Source organism: Hydra viridissima, unplaced genomic scaffold, assembly GCF_058129835.1.
Source record: "Hydra viridissima isolate aposymbiotic clone 2 unplaced genomic scaffold, HvirCarnegie_v1 scaffold_12, whole genome shotgun sequence".
Lineage (NCBI taxonomy): Eukaryota > Metazoa > Cnidaria > Hydrozoa > Anthoathecata > Hydridae > Hydra > Hydra viridissima.
This window is the reverse complement of record NW_028324311.1, coordinates 6,079,134-6,104,801: the sequence shown is the minus strand read 5'-3', so window position 1 is coordinate 6,104,801 and position 25,668 is coordinate 6,079,134. Positions and strand designations below refer to the sequence as shown.

General features: G+C 26.6%; 1 protein-coding gene across 3 annotated transcripts in view; it reads left to right on the top strand.

The window, feature by feature from the left end:
- Positions 1-21,640, top strand: part of LOC145194059 (uncharacterized) — a 28,311-nt gene extending 6,671 nt beyond the window's left edge. For 2 of the 3 annotated variants that reach the window (XM_090068403.1, XM_090068402.1), the window contains exons 7-45: positions 886-960; positions 1,086-1,169; positions 1,259-1,396; positions 1,515-1,646; positions 4,203-4,265; positions 4,412-4,495; positions 4,593-4,676; positions 4,836-5,003; positions 5,153-5,248; positions 5,636-5,719; positions 6,235-6,315; positions 7,237-7,320; positions 7,402-7,590; positions 9,086-9,160; positions 9,316-9,387; positions 9,549-9,944; positions 10,259-10,354; positions 10,557-10,661; positions 10,906-10,989; positions 11,122-11,205; positions 11,586-11,669; positions 11,851-11,934; positions 12,078-12,161; positions 12,421-12,588; positions 12,683-12,760; positions 12,897-12,980; positions 13,105-13,188; positions 13,388-13,471; positions 14,270-14,353; positions 14,675-14,842; positions 15,046-15,108; positions 15,516-15,613; positions 15,805-15,866; positions 15,994-16,025; positions 18,793-18,857; positions 20,051-20,153; positions 20,264-20,332; positions 20,574-20,657; positions 21,069-21,640. In XM_090068403.1, coding sequence (XP_089924529.1) covers positions 886-960; positions 1,086-1,169; positions 1,259-1,396; positions 1,515-1,646; positions 4,203-4,265; positions 4,412-4,495; positions 4,593-4,676; positions 4,836-5,003; positions 5,153-5,248; positions 5,636-5,719; positions 6,235-6,315; positions 7,237-7,320; positions 7,402-7,590; positions 9,086-9,160; positions 9,316-9,387; positions 9,549-9,944; positions 10,259-10,354; positions 10,557-10,661; positions 10,906-10,989; positions 11,122-11,205; positions 11,586-11,669; positions 11,851-11,934; positions 12,078-12,161; positions 12,421-12,588; positions 12,683-12,760; positions 12,897-12,980; positions 13,105-13,188; positions 13,388-13,471; positions 14,270-14,353; positions 14,675-14,842; positions 15,046-15,108; positions 15,516-15,613; positions 15,805-15,866; positions 15,994-16,025; positions 18,793-18,857; positions 20,051-20,153; positions 20,264-20,332; positions 20,574-20,657; positions 21,069-21,089 — 3,873 coding nt within the window. In that variant the 3' untranslated portion in view covers positions 21,090-21,640. Of the gene's footprint in view, positions 1-885; positions 961-1,085; positions 1,170-1,258; positions 1,397-1,514; positions 1,647-3,336; positions 3,610-4,202; positions 4,266-4,411; positions 4,496-4,592; positions 4,677-4,835; positions 5,004-5,152; positions 5,249-5,635; positions 5,720-6,234; positions 6,316-7,236; positions 7,321-7,401; positions 7,591-9,085; positions 9,161-9,315; positions 9,388-9,548; positions 9,945-10,258; positions 10,355-10,556; positions 10,662-10,905; positions 10,990-11,121; positions 11,206-11,585; positions 11,670-11,850; positions 11,935-12,077; positions 12,162-12,420; positions 12,589-12,682; positions 12,761-12,896; positions 12,981-13,104; positions 13,189-13,387; positions 13,472-14,269; positions 14,354-14,674; positions 14,843-15,045; positions 15,109-15,515; positions 15,614-15,804; positions 15,867-15,993; positions 16,026-18,792; positions 18,858-20,050; positions 20,154-20,263; positions 20,333-20,573; positions 20,658-21,068 lie in introns of those variants that run through there. The other variant, XM_090068404.1, reaches the window with a different exon arrangement.
- Positions 21,641-25,668: the final 4,028 nt, after the last annotated feature.

Below are 25,668 nucleotides of genomic sequence, written 5' to 3'. Positions count from 1 at the left end.
CACAACGTTTCAGCTCTACATTTTCTCTTCTCCTTAAAATTCCCTTTACAAAAAGTTTTCCTTCAATTTATACTATACAAAGAATCTCAAATATGCTCATAAAATAAACCGCTTAAACTATATTTACAACATATCAAATAAACTACGTCAATCAAATCCGCCGTAAATAGTTTCTTCACGCAATTCAATTACAAAATTAAATAAATTATTCATAAATATAATTACTTTAACAAATATAATTTTAAAAACAGTTTTTATTTAGTTTTTCAATATTTAATTGAAAGACAAATTTTTAAAAATTTCAGAAAGTTTTTTGAAAAGTTATATAATTTGCCTTTCAAGTTTATGAAAATGTAAAAAGAAAATATTTATAGTTTTTTTTGAGGAAATTCAAGGCTGCTTGATGTTTAGATTGATGTTTAGAAGAAGACCACTTGTGAAGACACTGTGCAACAAAATTCTGATTTCTTTTTGTCTTTGGTTAAAAAGTGTTATCTTTAAATTTCTTTTATCAAAAAAGCAAGGGAAATGACTATTATTCCCTTCATATTTCTCTTAGTTGTCCTAGACAGTAAAGTTTTAAAATTAAAACAAAATAGAAAAAAAAAAAAAGAAGAAAAAGAAAATAAAGAGTTATTAACAGTTAAAAGCAATCTTTTATAATGTTCCTCTGTGTACAAGTTTAATATTTTTGTACATTTTACAAATTTGTACATACAGGAACATTATTAGGTAGGATACAAATTTTGTTACAAATTTCTGCTGAATTTTTATTAACTTTTAATAAAAGTAAAAATAGATTTTTTTATCTTTTTACAGTCTAAAAATTACATCCATAAGGAAATCATTTTAATTATTTTTAAATAAAAAAAGTTTCTTTTCTAGATATTACAATTACAAAAGAGTGTCAGTGATGTAACAACGCAGCTTGAGAATGAGCGCAAAATAATGGCACTTGAGGTAATGGCAACAATATCTAGAGCTATCTATTTTTATAAAAATGAAATGTATTTGTATATTTTTTATATTATTAAATTTGGTTTTTATATTGAATATATAGGTTTAAGAAATCATTTACATTTAAGGTGGCAAACCAGCATGATGTGGCTTCCAAATTACGACAAGAACTTTCAGAATGCAAAAAAAAATTTGATGATTCTGTAAAGCAGGTTAAAAGATTTTTTTTTTTTTTTTTAATATATATATATTCTTATGTCTTAAAATGAATATAATTAATGTGTATATTTTTTTAAATTAGGTTCGACTTCAGGGTGAAATAATAATAAATTTACGAAAGAATGTTAAAGAAATTGAACAGCAAAACACAGATTATAAGAGTAAGCTACTTGCTTTGGAAACAATTTTAGAGGAAAAAGGCTTGGAAAAAAATGCTGAGGTAAAAATTGATAAAAATGATTATCATAATGAAGAGAATGATGATATTAATGAGGAGATTGGTTAAATTTTTTTTGAAATTTTAATGTTTAGCTTTAAATAAAATTGATTATTTTTAGCTTATGGGTGACCATCCCCAAGAACAGTTGCTAAAATTTCTTAAAAAAGAAGATAGTCAGAAACAATCTTCATCAGAATCTCTTAATGAAGATGAACAGAAACAATCTTCTGCTGAAAATATTGAAAATTTAGTAAGCTTTTTTTTAATTTTGGTCTTTTAGTGTCAAAAATTTTTGATAAATTTTGAATATATAGTAGGACAAAAAAACTGAATTTAACATCTGTTATCTTATGTTTTGATAAAAATTGGTATTATTGTTGTAATAAGAAGAGAAGAATTACTCAGTTTTAGGTCATATATAAATACATCTTGCTGGCTAAAAATTGAATCTAGTTTGATCAAATGAAAGCAAATGTTTGTTTGATTCATCAACATGAAGTATGCCTAGGTATTACCCAGGTACTTAAGCAATTGAATTGTTCTTGAAACAAGATCTGAAATTCTTTCTTCTCTCATTCTGAAGACAGTTATGAAAATAGTAGTGATGTTTCAAGTTTTAAAAAATCTTGATGTTGATAATGATGTTGTATTATTCATGTCTTTTTTAAATGTGCCTGTAAAAATAATAATAGACAATTAAAAATTTGTAAAAAATTAAAAAAAGTTTAAAATGATCACAAATCAAGTAATTAACAACTTTTTTTCTTACCTTTATGCTTGGTTTCATTCCTTTTTTGAGGTCTATAGTTTTTTGTTTTTTTGATTGCAATGATCTAATCAAAAATGGCATTCTTTTCACCTGATCTAATTACAAATTAATGTATAAAAAAATGTTCTAACACAAAACATGGGCAGGAATAATGAGTAGATATAAAACTCTAAATAATATATTACTCTGTGAATTAAAACTGATATTGTGTGAGTTATAAATGATATACCTATAAATTTTAATGAAATTGCTTCATATTAATTGTTGGTATAAAATTAATTGACACGGTTATGAATTAAATTATTAATAAGCATTCTGTAAAATCACTTTATATTGATAAAAAAAATATGTAAAGAGGAGTTATCATATAATAATTTAATTCTTGTTAAAAATATCTTATTTAAAAAAAAATAATTGAAACACTGAAAAAAAGATAAGGAAAAATAATGAAAACTGCAACATCCCATAATGCATTGTTAAACATTCTTCACAAATGAATCTTTGAAATGAATTTTTCCTTCTCTTTTTATTCAGCCGTTTTTCAAAGTTTGTTTAAACTTTAACTCATTTGGAACTTTTCTCACTTTTATTAGCTACACTTAGATTCAATGATTTCAGTTACTTTTAATAAAATCTACAGGACCACATGCTCCCCATTCTTGTAAATCCACAGAACCTCCCCATTCTTATAAACCCACAGAACCTCCCCATTCCCATGCATAGCTATTATAGATTTATAACATCTATTTAATTTTTAAAAAATTTTCATGAATAGCTTTATTGGAATGTTGGTTGGGCAGATAATTTGAGAATGTAACTTAACTACAATATTGCAATTTAAAATTAAGTTATGTGACTGTCTATTGATTGTATATGGCTGCGAAAAAGGGGTGTGTAATAATAGAATAATTTTATATGTAGTTTAACATATTTTCATAAATAAAATTGTAAAAGAGTTCTAACTAATCACTGTTATACATTACAGTTTAATTTTATATGAATTTATTGTCATAATATGCTGTTAAACAAATCCATTATTTTTAAAAGTCAAGTAGCTATAAAAACCAATTCATGAATTGCTTTATTATTTATACTTTAATTAAAAATATATTTATGTTTGATAAATTATTCACTTTAAGGTGAATTAATGCTTGTTGCTTTTAGATTTTTCAGATGAGCATGCTAATACCATAAAACTACTAGTGCTTGAATCCATGCTTTTTACAAGAAGAAAGCTTGAGTGTCTAGTTGTCCTTAGTAATAAAAAAAAAAGATTGCTTCTGGCTGAAGCTTCATTCATGTTAATAAATTTTTTGCTTAGTTACAAATTATTGCTGTAATTTTAAATCTCAGCTAATTGCAGAAATCATAACACCAATAGTTAACAGAGAAACCAATCATTTAGTTCAAAATGATCACTTTAAAAGATTACAAATCTGATGTTGTATGTATTGTTTAGTAAATTATTTTTTGATATTTTTTTAAAGAAAAAAATGTCAATTTGTTACATAGAACAGTATAAATATAAAAATGTCAGAGCTCTAATAGCTAATAAGTTGACATAAGAGCTCTGACAGAAAATATTTAACCAATTTTTTTTTTTCGAATTTAAAAATAGCAAAAATATATGTAAAAAAAGTTGAACCTAATGAAAATATTGTTAAAAGATAATATAAGTTGCAAAGGTATAATATAAGAAGCAAAGTAAATAGTATGCAAAGGAATAATATAAGTTGCAAAGTAAATAGTATTCAAATGGAGTTCTGGTAAATTGTGGTCAAGAGAAATTTATTGCATTCAGGTGAAAAACAGCGTACTTGGAATACACATTATGGGTTTCAGAAACTCAAGAGAATTATATATACATACTTTTTCAAAAAGTATTTAACTAAACATACTGTGCAAACGGTGCAAGATAGGATATTACAATTTTCAAATTTATTTTAAATTCAAGAACATGAATAATATCGCATATCTTAGTTTGAATCTTGGGACTGGGGCAAAGACTAGTATTTTATGTCTTTATTGCTTCTTTAGTTGAAGCATCAAGTGAAGCATATCGATGAATTGGAGAAGTATATCACAGAGTTAGAAGAAAAGGTTTTTAATTTTAATGACCCCAAATAAATTTACAATGCTGGTTGTTTATTTACTTTTATGTAATCATTTGAAATAAAGTATTTAGTTTTGATATTCTAATTTAATGTATAAATCTATTTTTTAAATTTTTTAAATATTTTTTTAAGCTTCACAACAGCGAGAAAGCTCAAATTGAGTATGAAAACACCAATGCAGATTTAAAAAGTAATAATAAAAATATAATAAATCAGGTAATGTAAATTAAAACCTTTCACATTATTTTATGTTTATAGCTTTCTTGTTCAGATTCAAAATGTGGAAAATATAATAACTGCTAATTTAATATAGTTAGAGGAATTAGAAGATCAATTTCAAGAAATGAAGTTGAAATTAGATTCTGCTGAGCAAATAAAAGAACAGGAAATTCACAAAGTAAGAAGCTTTTTGCTTTTTCTATTAATCTAAAATAAAAATATGATGGATGATGATATCTTAGCAGTTAATTTTCTTATTGAAACAGTTTTTTCAGTGATCTCTATTTAAAAGTATTGTGTATTGTGAAAACATATTTTACAGCAAATTTCCTTCTAGAATTCTTTGAATGAAGATAAAATTATTGGACTTTATGATGAGATCAACCACTTGCACAAAAATCTAGAAAATTTGAATGCAGAATTGAAAACAAAGAATGTGATTATTGACCAAGCAACATCTGAGAGTCTTGTTTATAAACAAAAGTATGCAGAAAAAGATTTAGAGGTTTGTTATTATCGAAAATTAAAGCAAAGATTGAAATTATTTGCTATTAACACTCTAATAGCTATTCAATTGTTAATAATTAAGTATAAAATGATTACATAGGCTATATACAGAAACTGCAAAAAATCTCTTCCGTTTGTTTTGTTTAGTTACAAAGTCAATTAGTAGTAATCAAGCAACTGGAGGTAAATTATGCAAAGATCAGCAGTGAATTGTTAGAATTGAAAACAAATGCTTGTGATGAGGTATAGTAATAGTATTACAAAGATTTATGGGAATTAGTCTCAATCAAGATATCAGTAAATATGTAACAAGATGCAATTGTAACCAATTTTTAAATATTGGGGGAAAAAAAGCGTAATTCACATAATTAGTAAAATAGTTCACATATTTAGTAAAATCACTCAAAATCTTTACATAGTTAAATAATGATATCAACAGTTATAAGTTAATTATGCTGGTCCTTTGTCTTCAAGTGTTATCAAGTAGCAACAAAGCTTAAAAAAACAACGTTATATATATATATATATATATATATATATATATAATTGCAGTCTTTGTTTTTATATTTATTGCTTTCATTCTCCTATTTTTTAATTTATTTCCATAAAATTTTCTTGTTTTTTAACCAGATTTTACTGAAAGAGCAAAAGATATCATGTTTGGCAGAAGAATTAGAAATAGCAAACCTACGATATTCAAATATAAGTGATGAGGTGAAAATATTTTAAGTTGATCAGTTGTTTGGCAATTCTATTAAGTTGAATGATAAAAATGACTGTGAACTGTTATGATTTATTAAAACTATGTTAAAAATAGACGATGAATGAATTCAAAAATGAGTTATTTAAAGAAAGTATATAAAGTTCACTATTATAATGTTGTTATTATTATAATGTTGTAAGATATTTGCACAAACATTTTTATAATATTTGTTCTTGCTACAATTATATTTCTTCTAGGTTTTTTTTTTAAACATACAATTATCATAACTATCAAAAATGCTACTTGATCTTTAATCAAACCAGTGATATAAATTGTGGATTAAACTTTTTATTTTTGTTGAAAATGTTGCAGTTTTCAAGTTTCATAAACTTTTCCCGTGTCTTTTTTTTAAAGGAGTCAATTAGAGACAAGAGTTTAACCTTAAAATACTGTACTCATTTTTACTTTTCCTAAGTTGTTGTTGTTTTTTTTATTATTATGTAAACATTTTTTTTTATATTTTTAGCTAAACAGTCTTGAAACAGAACTAGACAAAAAAAACAAATCAGTGGATTTTTCAGATGATATAAATTTAATGAAAACTCAGGTAAAAATTTAATCGCTTTGAAAAATATTTAAAATATTTAACCTTTTCTTTTTTTTAACATATAAAATAAGTATTCTATTTGTTGTTATATTCTTTAAAAGTTTGAGTTTTTAAAAAAAAAGAAAGTTAATGAATAAATTAACAATGGTAAGGTGTTTGCAAAATCTGATCAAAGTATATTAAAGTTAAAAACATTTACATAGTAACAAAATATATAAATAAATATGTAGTAACAAAAAAAAGTACATAAATTAAAAATGGAAATAGCAATATTTAAATACCAATACATCTAAAGATATTTTTTATTAAAAAAAAACCTTTATATTTAATCACTTTTTTTACCAGTCTGGGTATTCAAGCTACCATTATTGTTTTTTTTTTTATGTATACCATTTCTTTTTTTTCTGAAACAAAATAATATATATTATATTATATATATTAGATAGGAACACATCTGTTTAATACAAAAACGTGTCAAAATAGTTTTACTTTCAATAAAATATTTGATAAGAAACAAGATACTCCAAGAAATTCATTTTTGTTGCATTTCAAGTGAGATCTGCACTAGGTCATAGGTTTCTGCCAATTACAAGTTACTTATCTCAATGAGGGCTACTAGAAGCTTCTAGAAGTTTTGCCACAAAGGCCTTCCATTTTGTTTGTTTCATGGAAGAGATTATTTAGTTCAAAACTATACATTCTCCTTAAAGCTTCTCCATGAAATCTGAAATACTATTTGTAAATAATTATATATTTACACATCTCTCAAGTGGTCTCAAACTTTTAACTAGCAGTTTAAATCTCTCAGAAGGAATTTTATAAAGGGTCTTATTATGATATCATTTTATATGATTTATATAATTTGCTTCTATTATTTCTTTATTATTTTTATATATTGTTTAAATTACATTGTTTTTTTAGCTAGAGGTAGCACAAGAAGATATCCATCAACTAGAGATGGGTTTGACTTTAATAACAGAAAAGCACGAAGCCTTATTGAAAGAGGTTTTTTTTTCTTTTTTTGTTTGCTTAAGAAGAGCTTTAATTCTTTTCACATTGTTTCATCAACATCTTTTTTTGTTCTAGAATGTTATTAAAGAATCCTCAGTTTTAAATCTGCAATCTGAACTGGATGTGACACATCAAGAATTTGAATATGTGATTGATGATATTGATAAAAAAAGTGAAGAAATAGAAAAGTTAACTCTTATCATAGACCATCTACAAAAAAGTTGTCTAAACCTTGAAACTGAAAAAGAGTTTCTGACGAACCAGGTTTGACCATTAATTTCTTTAAAATATTTCATTTTTTATTCTACACTTTTTACTTTCATTTGTTGCAATTTTACATTTTACAACAAACTGTTAAGCTTCAAAAAACAAAAATTTTGTAAAACTAAACTAAATAAAATAAACTAAAACAAAAATTTTGTAAAACTAAACTAAATAAGATAAACTAAAACAAAAATTTTGTAAAACTAAACTAAATAAGATAAACTAAAACAAAAATTTTGTAAAACTAAACTAAATAAAATAAACTAAAACAAAAATTTTGTAAAACTAAACTAAATAAGATAAACTAAAACAAAAATTTTGTAAAACTAAACTAAATAAAATAAACTAAAACAAAAATTTTGTAAAACTAAACTAAATAAAATAAACTAAAACAAAAATTTTGTAAAACGAAATATCAAAAAAAATTTAAAGTTTTTTTATGATCTTCAAAGTGCTGAAATCCAAAAGTTGCAACTTTTGTCTCTGGTATTTATTGATTTTTATTTTAGATTAGATTTTTAGATTTAGAGAGTTACTTCTGTGTACCTATTTTGATCAATGTAAGCAAAATTTGATCTATATTGAATGAACCCCTAGAAAATATGCTAACATATAGCCATATAAACTTATAGAAACAGGACAGTATTCAGGCTTATTCAAAGGATTGATGAAAAGTCCCCATTCTGTTGTCTTATAGACTAATCAAAGATGTAAATGAGACCAAAGATATTGTTGAAAAATATAAGTGAATCTGCTTTGTTTTGAAATATTTTCTAAAGGCTTCTTTTCAGCTAAATTATCAGTAAATGTTTAAATTGTTGACTTAAATTGTTATATAGGTTATTTAGATAATCTAAAATCTCTTGGAAAATCATTTTTGTTATTCCTGATTTACTGGCTTAAGTTGATTTTTTTGCACAGCTAGTTCTATTTGAAGTGTTATTCAAGTTTCATCTGGTGGTGATTATCATGAGTTGAATGATGCATCATATATTAATGTCATCGTGGAATGGAGATTTCTAAATTTATGTACCTGAAAAGATTATAATTAAGATCAAATATTAATGTCATTGTGGAATGGAGATTTTTAGATTAATGTACCCGAAAGATTAATAAGAATTGCCTCAACTATCTTTCGGGTAAATTACTTTGTCTTTTTCTAAGATAACATTTTTCAAAAAACTGAATTTTGGTTACTTATTGCCTTTACAATATCGCCATATATATAACAAAATCTCATTTGGTCATTCTTACACTGTCTGCAGCTAATGCAAACATTAATAAAAAAGTGATGTGTGGATACTTAATAAAGATATTATTGACAATTTATATAAAAAATATTGTGTTTGGTTTTTTATTGCAAAACTTCATAAAAGTTTTTCAGAATTATATCTCCTCAAAAATTAAGTGTAATTAAAGATGTAGATGTTAAAAATATCTGTTTACAAAAAAAGTGATTAAACATTTCAAAAACTGATATCTGGCTTTTTTTTAGGCTGTCATGCATGAGAAGCTTGTTGAGAAACTTCAAGGCAAAATACAACTTCTTGAAGAGAAGTGCATTAACTCTGTATTTATTTTTCTATTATTTTCCTATTATTTGGCTATTATTTTTCTATTATTTCAAACTAACAGCTACTTATATGCTTAATTACTTTGTAATGTTTCGTTTTTTTCGGCAGTTTAATCTGTTCTTAGTCATTTTTTGGTTTTATTTGTTTTTAGAATGAATGCTTGGAGAAACAGAAAACTAATTTGGAAAAGTCATGTCATGACATTTCAAGTTTAAACCAAAAGGTATTGATAATTTTCTGTTGTTTTTTTTTTTTTTAATTTGAACTATTTATCATTTTTTAAACTTGTGCTCTTTGCTCATATAGTTTTTTGTCATATTTAAATAATTATGCATTTGTTTGAATTTTTACTGGTTATATTCAAAATATTTGTCACATTTTCAGTTGGCAAAGCAATCTGATTACATAATGTCTCTTGAAAATCTCCTTCTTCAGCTCAAAAAAGAGGGAGGGGAAAGTAGGTTAAAAAATATACGTCTTGAGGATGCTATAAAGGAGAAAAGTGAATCCTTAGAAGTTACTGTACAAGAATGTGCTCATTACAAAAATCTATATTCCCAACTCAGTTCTGATTATAAAGCATTACAAGAAGTTCAAGAGAAAACTCAAACGGCATTCAACAATTTGCAGAACAAAAACAATCAATATTTTGAAGAATTGAGTTGTCTGAAAAATGATGCAAATGATGTAGCTGAGCAAATATACATTTTGCAGAATTGTGTTCATGACTTAATAAATAAATATTGTTCATCATGTGAGAGTGAAAATAGCATTTCAAAGGTGTTTGTTTTTTTTATCGTGTATCTTTTTTAAGTTTAGTTTTCATTTTTACTAATACTAAGTTTTATGTTTATAAAAATAAAAACATCTACAAAAATGTCTTTATGTTAACAATCATTAAAGTCATCTGTAGTTTTACTATTATATATACTTCTCTATAAACTGCAATTATAAAAAAAAAAAAGAATTTTTCTTAAAATTTTTTTTTTCTTGTGGTTGTTAAATTTTTGATTGTTCTTTTTTTTTTGCTATTAAAATTTTGAAAAAAAAGTTGAATAATTTAAATTTATCACATTTGTTTTTTTGAAAAATAGAATTATCCCCTTGGTTCTCCTCTTGGTAAGAAAGTAAGAAAAACTATTGATCAGTTTGGTTTTTTGGATAAAATTCTCCATGACTATTTAGCTGAGGTAATTTGTAAATTCTTATAAGAGATTATAAATGAGAATGTATGCTTTTACTTATTTAAATTAACTTCTTACATAAAATCACTTATTAATGATGGTGTTACTTTTTAATGCAAGGCTACATGAATCGATGCCATGTTTACAAATTGTTCATTTTCTTACATTTCCTTTTTTCTTTCACTCTCCCAACGTTTTTTTATTTTAGAATAAAAACTTAGCAGAAAAACTCAGTGAATGTTCAAATAAATTGGCTGTGAAAGAAATGCATCTTTCTCAAAAAATTAATGAGCTGGCTGAAAAGCTTGAAGAGGTAAATGTTGTAAATATTTTTAGTTGAATTATAATTTAACTTAAATCATTTCTGATAAAAACTTCCCCATTTTCTGACTAAAGTAAAAGTTAATTTTATTTACAAATGTCATTTATTATGTTATTATGCTTTATTGATAATAGTTTATAATAGATGTCATATATTTATTATGTTATTTTGCTTATTGATAATGGCATAAAACTTGTCAATAAAGATAATAGTAAAACTGTGTATTTTTATGTAGCTATGTAAATCAGAGCATGCACTAGAAGAAAGCCATGACAAATACAAAGTTGTTTTGGATGAAAAAAATGTTTTGTTACTTAAGGTATGTTTTTCATATTTGTAGAATTTTTTCAGATAAATGATTTGCTCACATTTCATTTAAACTTCCATCAAAGTTATGGTTTAGTATGTATTGGTATTCTGTTGTTTATTTTTTTTCTTACATTAATTGCAGACATTGAATCAAGAAAATGAAATTAAGACTCTTGAAGCACAACTACTAAAAATGCGTCAACAATACCAAGATACTTCTCACAAGGTATTTTCTAAAAATCAACGTCTCTTAAAAGTGTGAATCAATTATTTTTGTAATATCAAGATACTTCTCACAAGGTATTTTTTAAAAATCAACGTCTCTTAAAAGTGTGAATCAATTATTTTTGTAATATCAAGATACTTCTCACAAGGTATTTTCTAAAAATCAACGTCTTTTAAAAGTGTGAATCAATTATTTTTGTAATATCAAGATACTTCTCACAAGGTATTTTCTAAAAATCAACGTCTCTTGAAAGTGTGAATCAATTATTTTTGTAATACGATTACAAAAATTTCTTGTAAGGTACCTTTTTCATCTTTTACTATAAGTTTATTTGTTTTACAATCTGATAAATAATTTTGTATTTGTTAAATTCATTGTAGTTGGCCCATTTTGAGGAAAAATCAGCAACTATTGAGCGCAACCAGTTAGCAACTCAAAATCAGCTTAACAACCAAATCACTGAAGTAACCCACTTTACAGAAGATTTTTCCTATAAAATGTTGTTCATTTGTTAAATATTGTTGATGCTGTTGATGTTGTATATACTCTAAGTTGCATATACTATATTTTGTATATACTATATGTTGCATATACTATATGTTGTATATATATAATCAATCGGTATTTAATTTTCTTTTAATATAGGCAGCAGCAATAGAAAAAGCTTTAAAGAAAGCACAGTTTGATTTGAAATGTTTAGTTGATGAAGACAAGAATAAAGGATTTCAGGTTTATAAAAGCTGTTAGTTACTATGAAATAGAATAAATACTTTTAATGTTATTATTATATTTATCATTTTGGTTGTTATTGTTGCTGTTTATTTTGTTGCATAAAGTTTCTTTTATATGAGTTTGCATGTTTCTCTAAGCAGATTGAGAAGTTAATTTGTAAAATTGAAGCAAAAGATAAAGAAATAATGGTTTTCAAGAACAAAGTGGAAGATCTCTCTAATGAGGTTTATTTATTGCAGTATAAAGTTTAAATTTTATTATTTTACAAAAAATTTCATTTCAAAAGTTTTTAAGAACTAAATCCTTTCATGTTGTTAATTTAAATAAAAGTTATGGAAACTTTTTTCAGGAGGTTTTTTAAAAATAACAAAAATCTATGCACTTGTTTTGTTCATTTAATTTTCATAGAGCTGTTGCTGTACTTTATGCTTTACTTAAATATGAATTTTTTTATATTGTAAATGTTTCTGCACTATTTTTTAGAATCAATCATATCAAGACATTCTGATCAGGTATGAGAAGCAGCTAAATGATGCACAAAACCATATTGAACAGCTTTCTATCCAGCTGGAGCAAAAGTGTCGGCTTATATTGACTGCACAAGAATCTATTCTGAAGCTTCAAAAAAGGGCTGAAAGAAGTAAGAAAGAGGTAAGTTATCTTTTCATCTAGTTAATAAAGTAAAACAACTGCTTAAAAATTAATAAAATATATTTGTAAAATGGTTATAAATCTTGCTTATCAGGTCTCAAATCCAGACCTTTACTCAAATAATCTGGAGTTAAATAAATTAACTGATCTTCATAAAGATTTAGTGGATAAGGTCAGTTTTTTTCTAAATTTATTTAGCTTTTTATAGTATTTACAGTTGATGAGATTATTGATAGATGTTAAATTTAATGAGTTTAGTATATGTGCAAGTTTTTATAAAATGTATATTGTATAACGGAATAATATAGTATGAAGAACAAAAATCTTCCAACAACCAACTTCATGAAGAGTTAAACAGCTGCCTTACTCAACATCAAGCATTGCTGGAAGAGGTATGCAAAAAAATATTTACTTTGACTCTTTTTTTGTCTGTTCTTAGATAGCATCCAATAATGTAAAAAGAGGTATTTTTTGAGGCTGAGTGTTTGTAAAATATAAAATTTTGCTTGTTCTTAGATAGCATCAAAAGATGCAGAGTTACGTGTATTAAAAACAGAATGGAATGCTACAAAAAACAAATGCCAACGATATGAAAATGATGTAGATTTATTTACAAATTATTTACTTCAACAATTATTTCTTTAATGAATAAAGCATTAGTTACTTAATACATTTTTTTTATATGTTGAATTATTTTTTAAAAATATTTTAAAAATAGTTTAACATATAAAAAATAATGAATATTAAAAATAAATCTCTTTCTTATTTTAACATACCGTTTTTTATTGAAAATTTTAAGTTAAAGCTATCAAAGGAGTTGGAAGAAAAACTCGTAAAAGAAAATCAAGAGCTACAGAACTCTTTCTCTAAAGTGCAACACAATGTAAGTTCTTAACATAATGCTGGAGAGCTTAAAAAAAGACTTCTAAATTGGGTATTGAACCAAGTGCTTTTTTGGCCTTTAAGCTCTTTTTATAGAATTTCCTCAAAATGCAAGAAGTTTCTAGTGAAATCCTGTTTATGGATTTTTATAGGAAATCTATGTGCTTATGTTGATCTTCAGAATTATTTCTTGTTAATTACTCACCTATGGCACAATAAAATGACAGTTACAAATAGCCTGAGTAAAGTATTCTGAGCGGCACTAATATTTTTATTTTTCAACACCAGTTCAAATTGACAACCTGCTTCCCACTTTTTTTTACAATTCACTAAAAAGAAATGCTCCAAATAGATACTTTGTGTCAGTCTGAAAATATCAAGAAGCAGCCAGAGTTGATTTCATTGATCAATGCTAAGACTACTGAGCTGTTAAATGCTATTATGGTAGTTCTGAGAGACCTATTGCTTTAGCCAATATTTAAATGAAATGTTATACTTAAAATCCAATTTATTTCAAAATATGTCATCATAACAAAGAATCATACTACTTTTTTTTTTTTTTTTTTGTGTTATGCGAAAAGTTATAAATTATTTTATAAATAGTTATATAGTAAATGTAACAATAATAAAAAGTAAAATTAAAAAAAAAATTATAAAGAATTTCACCTGTTTTTTGCCTTGAAACTGAGAAATCTGACCAACACAAAAAGTTATAAATTATTTTATACTTTACAAATATTTTTATAAATTATAAACTTCTTAGAAACAATTTACCAACTATTACTTTTACTTTTTTTAGCTTTTGCTTCAAGGAAATAAAAGGAAAAAGTTGGAAAACTATTTAAAGAAAACATTAGATAAATTAAGTGCATCAGAAAATGAGGTTTCATATTTCTTACGTGATAATTAACATCTCTAAATGAATGCTCATTATTTTATCTCTATATTTAACATGATAATCAACATAAATTTCTAAATTAATGCTCATTATGTTATCTCCGTTTTTGTAGAAATTTCTATTTAACAATTGTATACATTTTCCATATCAAAATTAATTCTGCAATAATCATAATAAACCATATCAAAATTAACATCTTTGAAATAATTTTCTCTATGTTATAATAATCACTGAGGTGCACTCTGTTTTATATTAATCATAACAATCTCTGAAATAATCTTCTCTATCGTTATTTTTTTTTGACAGGTTTGCAGATTATCTTTTTGTGTTGAAGATTTAAAAAAAGAAATTGTTCAAGCAGCTGAACAACAGAAGCAGTACACTCTGCAGATTTCAGAACTGGAAGAGAATATAATTATGCTAAAAAACAAAGTTAAAAATACAGAAGAGGAGCTTGTGATGCAGGAAGAAGAGGCAAGTTTTTATTAAAATTTGTTTATTCTGAAAAGATTTAAAATAATCTTAAAGTTATTGACTAAAGAAAACAGTTTTTAATATATAAAAATTTTTTCAAAAATAAATTAGTTCAAAGGTGGTCATTAACTAGGTAATAACAGATTGATGTTTTACTGGTTGAATATTTGATCATTAAAAGATTTTTTAAATTGTTGTTTTAGATGGAACTGGCAAAAAGTCATAATTCAAAATTGAACCATGAGAAAAATCAGCTTCACGCAGAGGTAAAATTTTTGTTTAATTTTTTTTTTTAAATTGATATATTTTTTAAAAATAAAAATATTAGCTTTAATGTGGAAGAAAAAAAGGTTGAAAATGTTTTCACAAAACATTTTTTGTGTTTTTTATTGTCTTGAATTTTGTATTTGTATTTATATGAATAACTTTTTTAATTGTTTAAAAAGATTTTTTTAAAAAACAAGGTTTTTTTTATTGTTAAACAAATTAAAAAAACTAAACAATTAAAAATTAAATTTATATAAAAAGTTTCTAAATTATTTACTATAAATAAATATATTTATAATTTTTGTAAATGTTTAAAAAAAAAAAATGTTATAAATATAGATAATATTTTTTTGAGTATTAGTAAATTTTCATCCTTATTGATGAGTTTAACATCCTTGTGTTACAGCTACATGAAGTCCAAAAAGAACTCGAAGATATTCGGAAGAATAGGATTATTTATCAGAAAGAAAACCATAATAATCCATTAAGAACTAAAGAGGAAATGTATGAGAAAAATTTATAGTTAAAAAAATGAGATTTTCAATCATATTTTATTCATTCATTTGACCTGTTAGTTTGTTCTTTTGTTCTAAGGTTACTTTACAGATAATTTGAAATTATTTAAAATTAAATACAATTTTACTTTTAAGTTTTTTATTCATTTATATTAAATTTTTCTGAAACATTCTTTTAAGGTCGTTATACGAAGAATTAAACTATTTCAAGCGAGAAAATAGTGACTTGAAAAATCATATAGGTCTTTTTTTTTTTTCTTTCTCTATTTCTCTTTTGTTATTCAAATATTTCTACTTTTTTTTAATCCAATTTAAAATTTTAAAATTTAAATTGGTCTGATGTTGTTTTATGTATTGTTTACTTTATAGATGAATGCAGAGCTGAAAAAGAACTTCTATTTGTAAGTTACTTTTGAACATAATGTGTTGTGCACGTATTATTGAATAGACATTTACAGTCCAGAAATTTTAAACAAGGGAATTTTAAAAATTATGTATAAATACAGGAGCAAAGTATAAGCATGGCCTATTTTATACACAGCCGGATATGTTGCATAAATAGGCCAAAAATTAGAGGGCCAGTTTTTCAGTACTTTAAGTTTCTGTGTTTTAAAACTTAAAATAATTTTAATTGTAAAGCTTAACATTTCCTAAGTTTTTTCCAAGTTTAAAGTTTATTAAGTTTTTGTTATTTAAAAATTTTTAGATTAATTCATCTTTCTTTTAAGATTTTTATCTAATATTAAATTAGTAAAATCATATTTCACAGTTTCAAATCAATCATTTTTAACGTTTAAAATATAACAAATGCACAAATGCATCTATAAAAATAGCTTTTTGAGTTGAGATATTAGTTATATTAAAAAAATAGACAAATTTGTAGCTAAAACAATCTATTCATATTTGCTAATAACATGACTTGCAATTAATTTCGAAAAAGTTAAGAGACCTCCTTCACAATTCAATTTTTTGAGTAACTTTCTGCACAAATATCCAGCAATAAAAATAGCAAGCTCACTATTGTCTTCAACAAACTCACATTCCTGAATTGAATTCAGATTCGCATCTGAATCAAAAGGTTTTAAATCCAGTTTCCAAAAGTCAAAGTTCTCGTTTTCAAAGATCTTGTTTGCAAAATTTTCTCAAAAGTAATTACTTTATGTAATCCAACTGGACAACCTGCCTCCACTCATTTGACAATACTTTGAAAAATATCATTCTAATGGATCAGTTTGAAAATGTGAGGTTGAAACAAAATTATATCTTTCAAATAACAGATCTTTAATTCGACTAGAAGTACTTTGCAATGCTATTATTAGTGCTTTAGAAGTCTGAGTTCTGAGACAATATCTTTCAGTGGAACTTTACCGTAAATTTTGCCACTGTTGAACCCAGTGAGCAAGTGCACATAAAAATTGTGGCTTATAATCCCCCATAACAGCTGGATTTCCACATAACTATTATAATATTTCCACTTTTGTAGAGATTACCCTCTTTATCTTGTTCAGTTAATCTACCACTGGGTATTTTATCAAAAAGAATAACATGATTATTGCTTATTTTGTCGTTACTTAACAATAACTTTTTTATTTTTTAAATTTTTAATATTGTTAGAGTATTTTATTTTTGAATACATCATAAATTGATGAGTTTTAAAAATTTTGATGGTGAGTATTCATTATGGAAATAATTTTGAATTGCAGCTGAAGTTGTTTCATGGAATATATTTAATGCCAAGTTGACATCTTGTTTCTTATTACCTGGATTTAGAGCCTTTTCCTCTAATTTATATACCTTTCTTAAGTTTGCTGAAAGAGTTTTGTTTTTTCATGTACTCTATGAAGCAAAACCCAAGAGATATCCGCTGTAGACACATCCATATTATCCGCTGTAGACACATCCATATTAAAACCGTTATCAGTGAATGGAAATGGTGAAATAGTGGGGAAATAAAATTTTTAGTACTAATCAAATTTTTTTCTTAAGTTTTTAAAGAAATATCATACATCAGATAAATTTTATGATTATTTTCTTCTGGCTTGTCTGACCCATGAATGCTGAGCAATTTTGATTAAGTTGAGACATTTGCTGGATGGTTATCAGCATTCAATGCTCAAATGTTAAAACCTGTAGATCTTAATGTATTTAAACTTTCCTCTATTTCATCTTTAATGAAATCTCCAGTGATACTAGTCTCTGGGATGGTTTTAATTACATAAGGTATTGATTTTTTGAGGCTAATAATTATAAAGATTTTATACACTTTTGTAGAGATTACCCTCTTTATCTTGTTCAGTTAATCTACCACTGGGTATTTTATCAAAAAGAATAACATGATTATTGCTTATTTTGTCGTTACTTAACAATAACTTTAGTGATCTAATTGAATCAATTCCACCTGATACTTACTTCTTTAATAGTGACTTTGGCGGTAAAGGAATTTGTTCTAAAAGATGTGAATAAGCCTGAGCTGATGAATATAATTGCATTAGTGCAAAACGAAATATTTTTGAAGATTATGGCGGACGATCTTTAGATTTAAAAAAGATAATAAGAAAATAAAAACAGCTTTACTTGCAAAAAGAGAACTAAATTCAATTTTTTAATATTTATTGCCAGTTTGACAACTAACCTCTGAGCATTTATTTACCATAAGTCTCAACTAATTTGACAACTTGATCAACACAACGTCCCAGGCAAATAATTAAAAGGCTGAAAATTGGTCTTCTAGTTTTCAGCCTATTTATGTAACATATCCGGCCATGTTTAAAGTTGACCATGGATATAACTATTAAACTTAAACGAATTAGATTAACAAAAAAAACTTTGTAAAAAAGTAATAAAGTAGTATTTCAAATAGCCTCCTGTAATCCACAAAAAAAGGTGTCAGTAAATAGAGAAACAACTAATTAACAACTAATTAACTAATTAACAAATGAAGAGTTTGTGTCAAAATCTTTTGTTTCAAACAATTTTTATCAGCAAAAAAAAAACAACAACAAAGAAAATTTTCTCCTCGTATAAACTCTCTAAACACACCGTAGAATAAAAAAAATTTTTTCAGTCTTTTTGTTGTAATATTTATTTTACTGTTTGTTAATTTTATAATGGTTTAAAATTTTGATACACATAATAGTTATAAATTCTGGATGCTAAATTTATATTTAGAGGTCATATATTAATGAACAAGAAGAAACCATACTGCAGCTAAGATCAGAAGTTCGAGAGCTAAAGTATTTTTCATAAACGTTCATACCTTTTTTTTTTTTTTGGGGTAAAGGGTGATTTTTCTTTAAAGTGAACTTTATTTTAAAACAAACACGTAAATTAAGTTTGATTTCAAATTTTAATTCAGAAGATTACTTGATGACACTTATTGTTTAAAAATAATTTCCATAAATAGCATTCAATTTGTTTAATTTCGGACCACGTTTTCAAGCAGTTGAAGTCTTGTTCCTTAACACGAGTTTTGTAGATTTTCAAAGTCGCAATTGTTGCTGGTTTATCAGTCAAACCAGTGACTTCAAATCACGTGATCTTGGAGGCCTCAAGAACAAGTCTTACAGTTCGGTCTCAATCTGAAAATATCTAATCGATTTACATGGATCCGTAACAATCAAAAACGACAGTAATATTCGATTCCTGCTTGATCTTAAAGAAGTAAGGATCAGTTATGGTTTTAACATGGAAGCCATAGTAAACTATAATTTTCAGGTTGAAATGGGGGCTGGCTGGTTAACCTTTTGAGGATTATTCTCACTCCATATATGACAATTTTGTTAACGTAACCATTCACGGACGACTTTCGGGCTATTCACCAAATAAAAGACGCGAACGATAGTTTTGCGATATTTTGAATTTTTGGGACTTTTTTTACGAGTGTAGATCAGGAATAACGATGACCAACTTGTTGAAAACGATGGCAAACAAACAATTCGGATCTTTGTCAACACTTTCGCTTTCAACGGCAACATTTATACACAACAGTTTTTTGTCCTTTTTTTGCTGTTCTATCGAGTAAATGTTCTTAAAAAATTATCAACGAAAAGTAATTTGTTATTTCGACGAATAAGTTGCTCAGACGGGGGATTGAGCACACCATAAAATTGATGAAGTGCTCTTAAACATATGTTGACGTGCTCTTAAACATATGTTGACGTGCTCTTAAACATATGTTGACGTGCTCTTAAACATATGTGAAGAAAACTCATTGAAAAATCGTTGATTTCAGAACATTTTTTCATTATTTTGCAAACGCTGTTACGGTGTAAGTCTTTTCGTGTTAATTTGTCAAGCTTTAATAATCACAAAGGATAAAGTCAAATAGTTATCTAGATCAAAAGTTCACTCTAAAAAAAACAATCCCTTATTAGACTGCTCCGATGATATTACGTAATGGTTGAAATTTTTTGTGCGCATTTTTTAGGACAGCTCTTATCGCTGAACGGAACAACCGCTCTCATACAATCGATGATCTACAGAAGCGTATTAAAATGCATTTGGAAACCATACAGCAGCTTCATAAACAGGTCATCAAAGATCAAAAAAATCTATCATTTTTCAATCATATTTTACTATTTTTATTCTACTGTTTCTTTTGGCTTTTTATTTTTGAATTTTTTTTTTTTTTTTTCTTTAGCTTAGTGAACTTGGTGCGGAAAACTTTCGACAAAAAGAGCTTCTTGATTGGCAAGCCTACAGTAGAAAGGTTTGATTTGGATTTTGAATTTAATTGATTTAACGAAATAAAGAGAGATTGTTGCCCAATCGGCAGGGGGTGCGGGAGGTTAAATATACGGAAAGATAAGGGGCAGCGATTTTCTTTTTCTTTTAAATGGAGTAGAACGATACAATTTTCTATTTTTAAATTCATTTTAAATTGAAGCGTAGAAGAAGTATCTAATTAAACAACTTTTGTTTGATTGTTTCTGTTTTGTTACTTTTTTTAGAATCTGCACGAGCAATTGAAAACACAAGAGAAAGACTTGAGTAGCCTCAGAGAAAACTTAAACAAAAGTTTTGAAGAGATCATGGTCAGTTTATTTTCGATAAACTTTTTTTTATCAGCAGCTTTGTTAATAAGACGCCAAACTCAGAAAAGACTGTTTGACAATTTAAATTATTGAAATACCCTACTGAAAATCCCCCAATTATATAAATCAACGTGACTTACATCGTATCAGCAATCAATGATTGATTTCATTGATCCTCAACTGAATATAAATTTTGCCTCCTGAGACCACGAACTCGTTAATTTGAGGAACAAAAAAGTGTTAAAACTACCACAAAAAAATTTTTTAATGAACTACAAAATTGATTTTCTCAATTATGTCGCACTATTTCGTTTTTTAAAATTTAATATTTTATTTTTTTAATTTTCTTAAATATGTCACATTATTTTGTCTTTTATTGTCTTAATTATTTCACATTATTTTGCTTAATAGGTGACGTCACAAAGACAATGAGGTTAGATTCTTTTCCAGATGAGTTGCTAAACGACATCTTCGAAAGGACATTAAAAACTCGCTTGATGCTTAGTTTTAGATCGAGCAAACGAAATGAATTTCAATTTGTAGTAGAAATATTCTTTCTAGTTTTGTAAACAATTGTAATTTTTGCAAGTTTTAAATGAAAAAGGATTTTTTTAAAAATTTAATCTGTGATGCAGCAGCGAGTGATGAATACAATGTCTGCTGGGTGCATTTGTTCTAAATAACTTCTTTATTCTCTCTCTCATTTGTAAATACGCGAAAAATTGTGTTCGTATTAGGGATTTACTTACTCTTTCTTAGATCGATTTTGTACAGTCCTAGCGGTGTAATTCTACTTCTTAGAAGTTTGAAAACATTTATTTGAGAGTTTTTTACGATTTAACTCAATCCAAATATTTTAACTGTATATTTTCATAGTATCATTTTTATAGACTGCGCATGCGTACATGTCGTGTAACTACGTTTTTTAAATATATTTATTAAGTAGAACTCTGAGTCTATAAAGAGAAATCTCAATTGCTGAACTAGTTCTTTTGTATTCAGGGGTCACTACTATAAAACTCATTCCGATCGGAATTCACGACCATTTCATCTGAAACCCGCTGAAATGAGCGGATTGTTACTATAAACATATTTTTTCGTAATTTCCGCTAATTTCAGCGTAAAAACCCAATTAAAATTTACGCGATCTTTGTGTAGCGGAAATCGTAAATCCGATAATTTGAGCTAGCTTTTTTTTTAACAGTTTCTTGTTTTGAAAACAAAAACAGAAATCAAACTCAATCTCTAACGTTTCTCATTGACAAAATTAGAATAATAAGTTCCACATTTCATTTTTCACTGTCCACCTCGACAACAAATAATCAACAGTGGGTAAGAAATTTAAAATATGAATTTGGGCACGAATAAATTTTTTCAGATCAAACTCTATTTTCATATGAATTTCACCACAAATACCAAACACCAAGGTTATCATTGAATATTATTTGCAAAAAAAGAGACTATTAAGGTTAGTGTCACTAATAATGAAAGAAACTGCTTTGCCAATTACAAATACTTTTATCTAGATTTCTTTATATTGCAGTAGAACACACTGAATTTGAATATAAAAACTCAGAATTTAATTCTAGAATAGTTGTACTATATTCTATAGAACTATTTGAGTCTAATGTCAAAAACAATCTCATCCAGTGGTATTAGCTTTTGACTCCCCATAATACTTTTGTTAGAATCTGTCACCTTTGTAGTCACTTGTTTGATGTTGTCCTAGAAGTCCTGCATAGTTAAATAATACATTTTAAGTTTGCAACATTTTACAACATTGATTACATCCTATACTATGATATTGCATTATTGCAGTATTTTGCACCGCCTATATTAGGAACCATTTACACCTTGGGCAATAGGTCACTTTTACTATACTAAAATATTGTCAGGTAACTAAAACTGATGCCTGGCAATTTTTATTTTAGTAAAAATGACACAAATTTGCCAGCTCACAAAATGTGTAAATGGCATCTAGAGGTCAACATAGACAGGTGATACTAAACCAATACTTTTTATAAAGTAAAATTATCAAGGATATGATAACCAGTGACTTTCTCTCTCCTACAAAACTTACACTAAATGATTAAAAAGAGAATTAAACTTTTCAGGAGATAACAAATAAAGTTGTTCGATTAGTCAGAGCAAGCTTAATTATTACTTAAATTTCTCCTAAAAAAAATTTTAAATAAATGGAGTCGAATTGTTCAATTTTAGTTTGCTAGAACAACTTTTAGGATGTTTTTGATGCTTTTTAAAGGTATTTATTGTTATTTATAGAGTAGTAGAAGTGGCGAAGGCTTCCTTTTAAGGGCTTACAATAAGTTGCATTCAGGACCAATACATTTTGTCTGGTCAAAATGGATCCTGCTTCTAACAAAACAAACTAGCATCTAATGTGAATAAAACTTGATAATCTAATTTTAAACTAGGTTTAGAATACTTTTGGAAATAAGAAATTATTACATGTCTTAGGTAGTAGATGTTTGGAATGGGGAGTCCATTTGCAACTGCTTTAGAATAGATAGCCTCAGATGCCCAGGTTTTTTTCAAGATTGGTAACCTTTGGTGTTTTTGAGCCATCTGTGACTTTTCACCAAATCTTCTCATTAAAACATCTTTGAATTGTTTAATCCTGTCTGCCAAATTTTTGTGACAAACTCAATGACACTTGAGCTATGTAGGCTCTTTTTTTCTGTCCCCTTGGATAAAAAACATTAAAGCACATTAAATATAATGAACTAAGTGTGAGAATAGTATTATGTATAGGGTCAACACAAACAGTCAACAATAACAATAAAGAATAACTTTGATGTAATGTGATGAAAATTATTTAACATGACATAATAATTTCATTACTTTAAAATTACTGTTTAATTGTGGCTGTGTGTCTGTCTTTGTTATGCCTTAGAAAAAAATTTTTTTTTAATTGGAAGTTCTATGACATATAATTATTGCATTTGTGGTATGTCTATAACATAGGAAAATTACAGTGAAAAAATTACTTATAACTATTTAATCGTTAAATCGTTTAATAAAACATTGATTAGCTGGCCTTGTAAATTGATAAAGAACGTCTTAAAACTCCTAAAACATGTGAACGTAGGACTGTGGTAGTTGCACAGAAAGATTCATAATTGGAAATAAGTATGATGTATATTTAAGATAAGGATATTGGGTTTACTTACATTTCTTTTTTGCACAACTGTCCATAATATAAACAAAACAAAATGTAAAAAAACAATGGATTAATTAGATAATATCTTTTTGTTTTTCATGAATCCGCTAATATTTTCGTCGGAAAGTTTTTACGATACGAAAAAAAATGTTTATAGTAGAGGCAATTAGGGATTATCGGGTTTACGCCAATTTTGTCGAATCCGAAGAAATTCATCGGGTTTATGATTTTTTAAGTTCCGATCGGAATGAGTTTTATAGTAGTGACCCCAGGAATTTTTAAGAGATCCTATTGTTAAAAAAGTTTTCCCAAAACATGGGGTTTATGAAAGGAAAAAAACTTGTTGTTTATCTTAAACTGTTTCTCTCGCTCAGATATTTGAAATTTTGTAAGGGGAGTAATGTGAATATCACGAATACAACATCAACGTGGAGAGTTTTTTTAAAAATATTCGAAGATTAAAGAGAGCAGCGGGTAAAATTTCCGACTTTTAAATAAGGCGTGACTGGGCTAAGTGATCTAAGCGCCAAAAAGTAAAAAAGCATATTTTTTTACAACAAAAGATCTAAGTGCCCATGCCAATACAATCCAAATATACAAAATTACAATCTAACTCTAGAAACTACGTCTTTATCGTAGAAAAAAAACATCAACAGACGGAGCTGTCTGTATGTCCACGCATGTCATTTTCTCTAATTGATATAAGTCCATTCGCGTCATTATAATTATTAGGCACGCATTGTTTACATTATTCAATTTCTTAGACGGTTTGTTGATACAATTAATCATTCTTATCATTCAAGTTATTATTCTTATTCCACGCCTTTGCCTTGTGGTTTTATTTGACATTGAAAACTTAAAAAACAAACGTAAGAGAAAAATAGAGTGAAAAAGAAATAAGCGGAGATGAGACCAGTAAAACAAAGATAATTAAAAAAAAAAAAAATCCACCTACAGACGGACTATGTATTATTACTTTTTGTAAATTTGTAATTTATATTTTTTACCTATTTGTTTGGTTCTCGTTTGATTATTAGGTTTTCATTATTTTCTTTTTTTTTTAATTTTAGGCCATTTGCATGAGTAAGTTCAGTTGCCCTGATGTTTTGTACATGAGAAAAAAGCTCTTCGATATTTTTTGCAAGTTAGGAATCAATGAACAGGGAAGCTTTTTATAGTGCAAATCCTAACCCTCCAAAGACGTCCACATGGGAATTATGATGACCCAAACGATAGCAGAAGGGAGTCAACCATCAGTTTCACAGTTCCTGTTTGTGAAGGGGACCTCAAAAGAGTATGAAAAAAACATTCCCAGACATTTTTGCTATTAGCCCCCAAAAGGTGACCTTTTGTTAATAAAAAAAAAGAAGCTAGTTTGACCACTTTTTAAGACAATCGTGGAGGAGTAAAAAAGTTGAAACATACTTTTAACGACAAGTAAATGGTTAAAAACACTTCCTCGGTTAAATTTTTTGATACATCTAAGTGGGAAATAAGCTAGGCTGCCTGGTTTAAAGTGACAAAAGACAGTACAGGAATCCTTTATTTTAAGAAAAACGTTAGTACTCTATTTACCGTTTCAAATATGTCGAGTTTTTAAACGAGTAGTATAAATTTAGAAAATTATGAATGCAGTGATTGAACGTCTTCCGGTACCAATTAAAGAGACAAAGAAGAAGGACCTCCAAGCCATGATACAATATTTGGATGAAGAAAATAGATTGTATTTTGAAAAAATTTTAGATGCCTAAACTGTTGGACTAAGATCATTTCGTGTTAACTAAATATGGAAATAGATTATTTCTGCCATTTTTTATTTTTTTAAATATT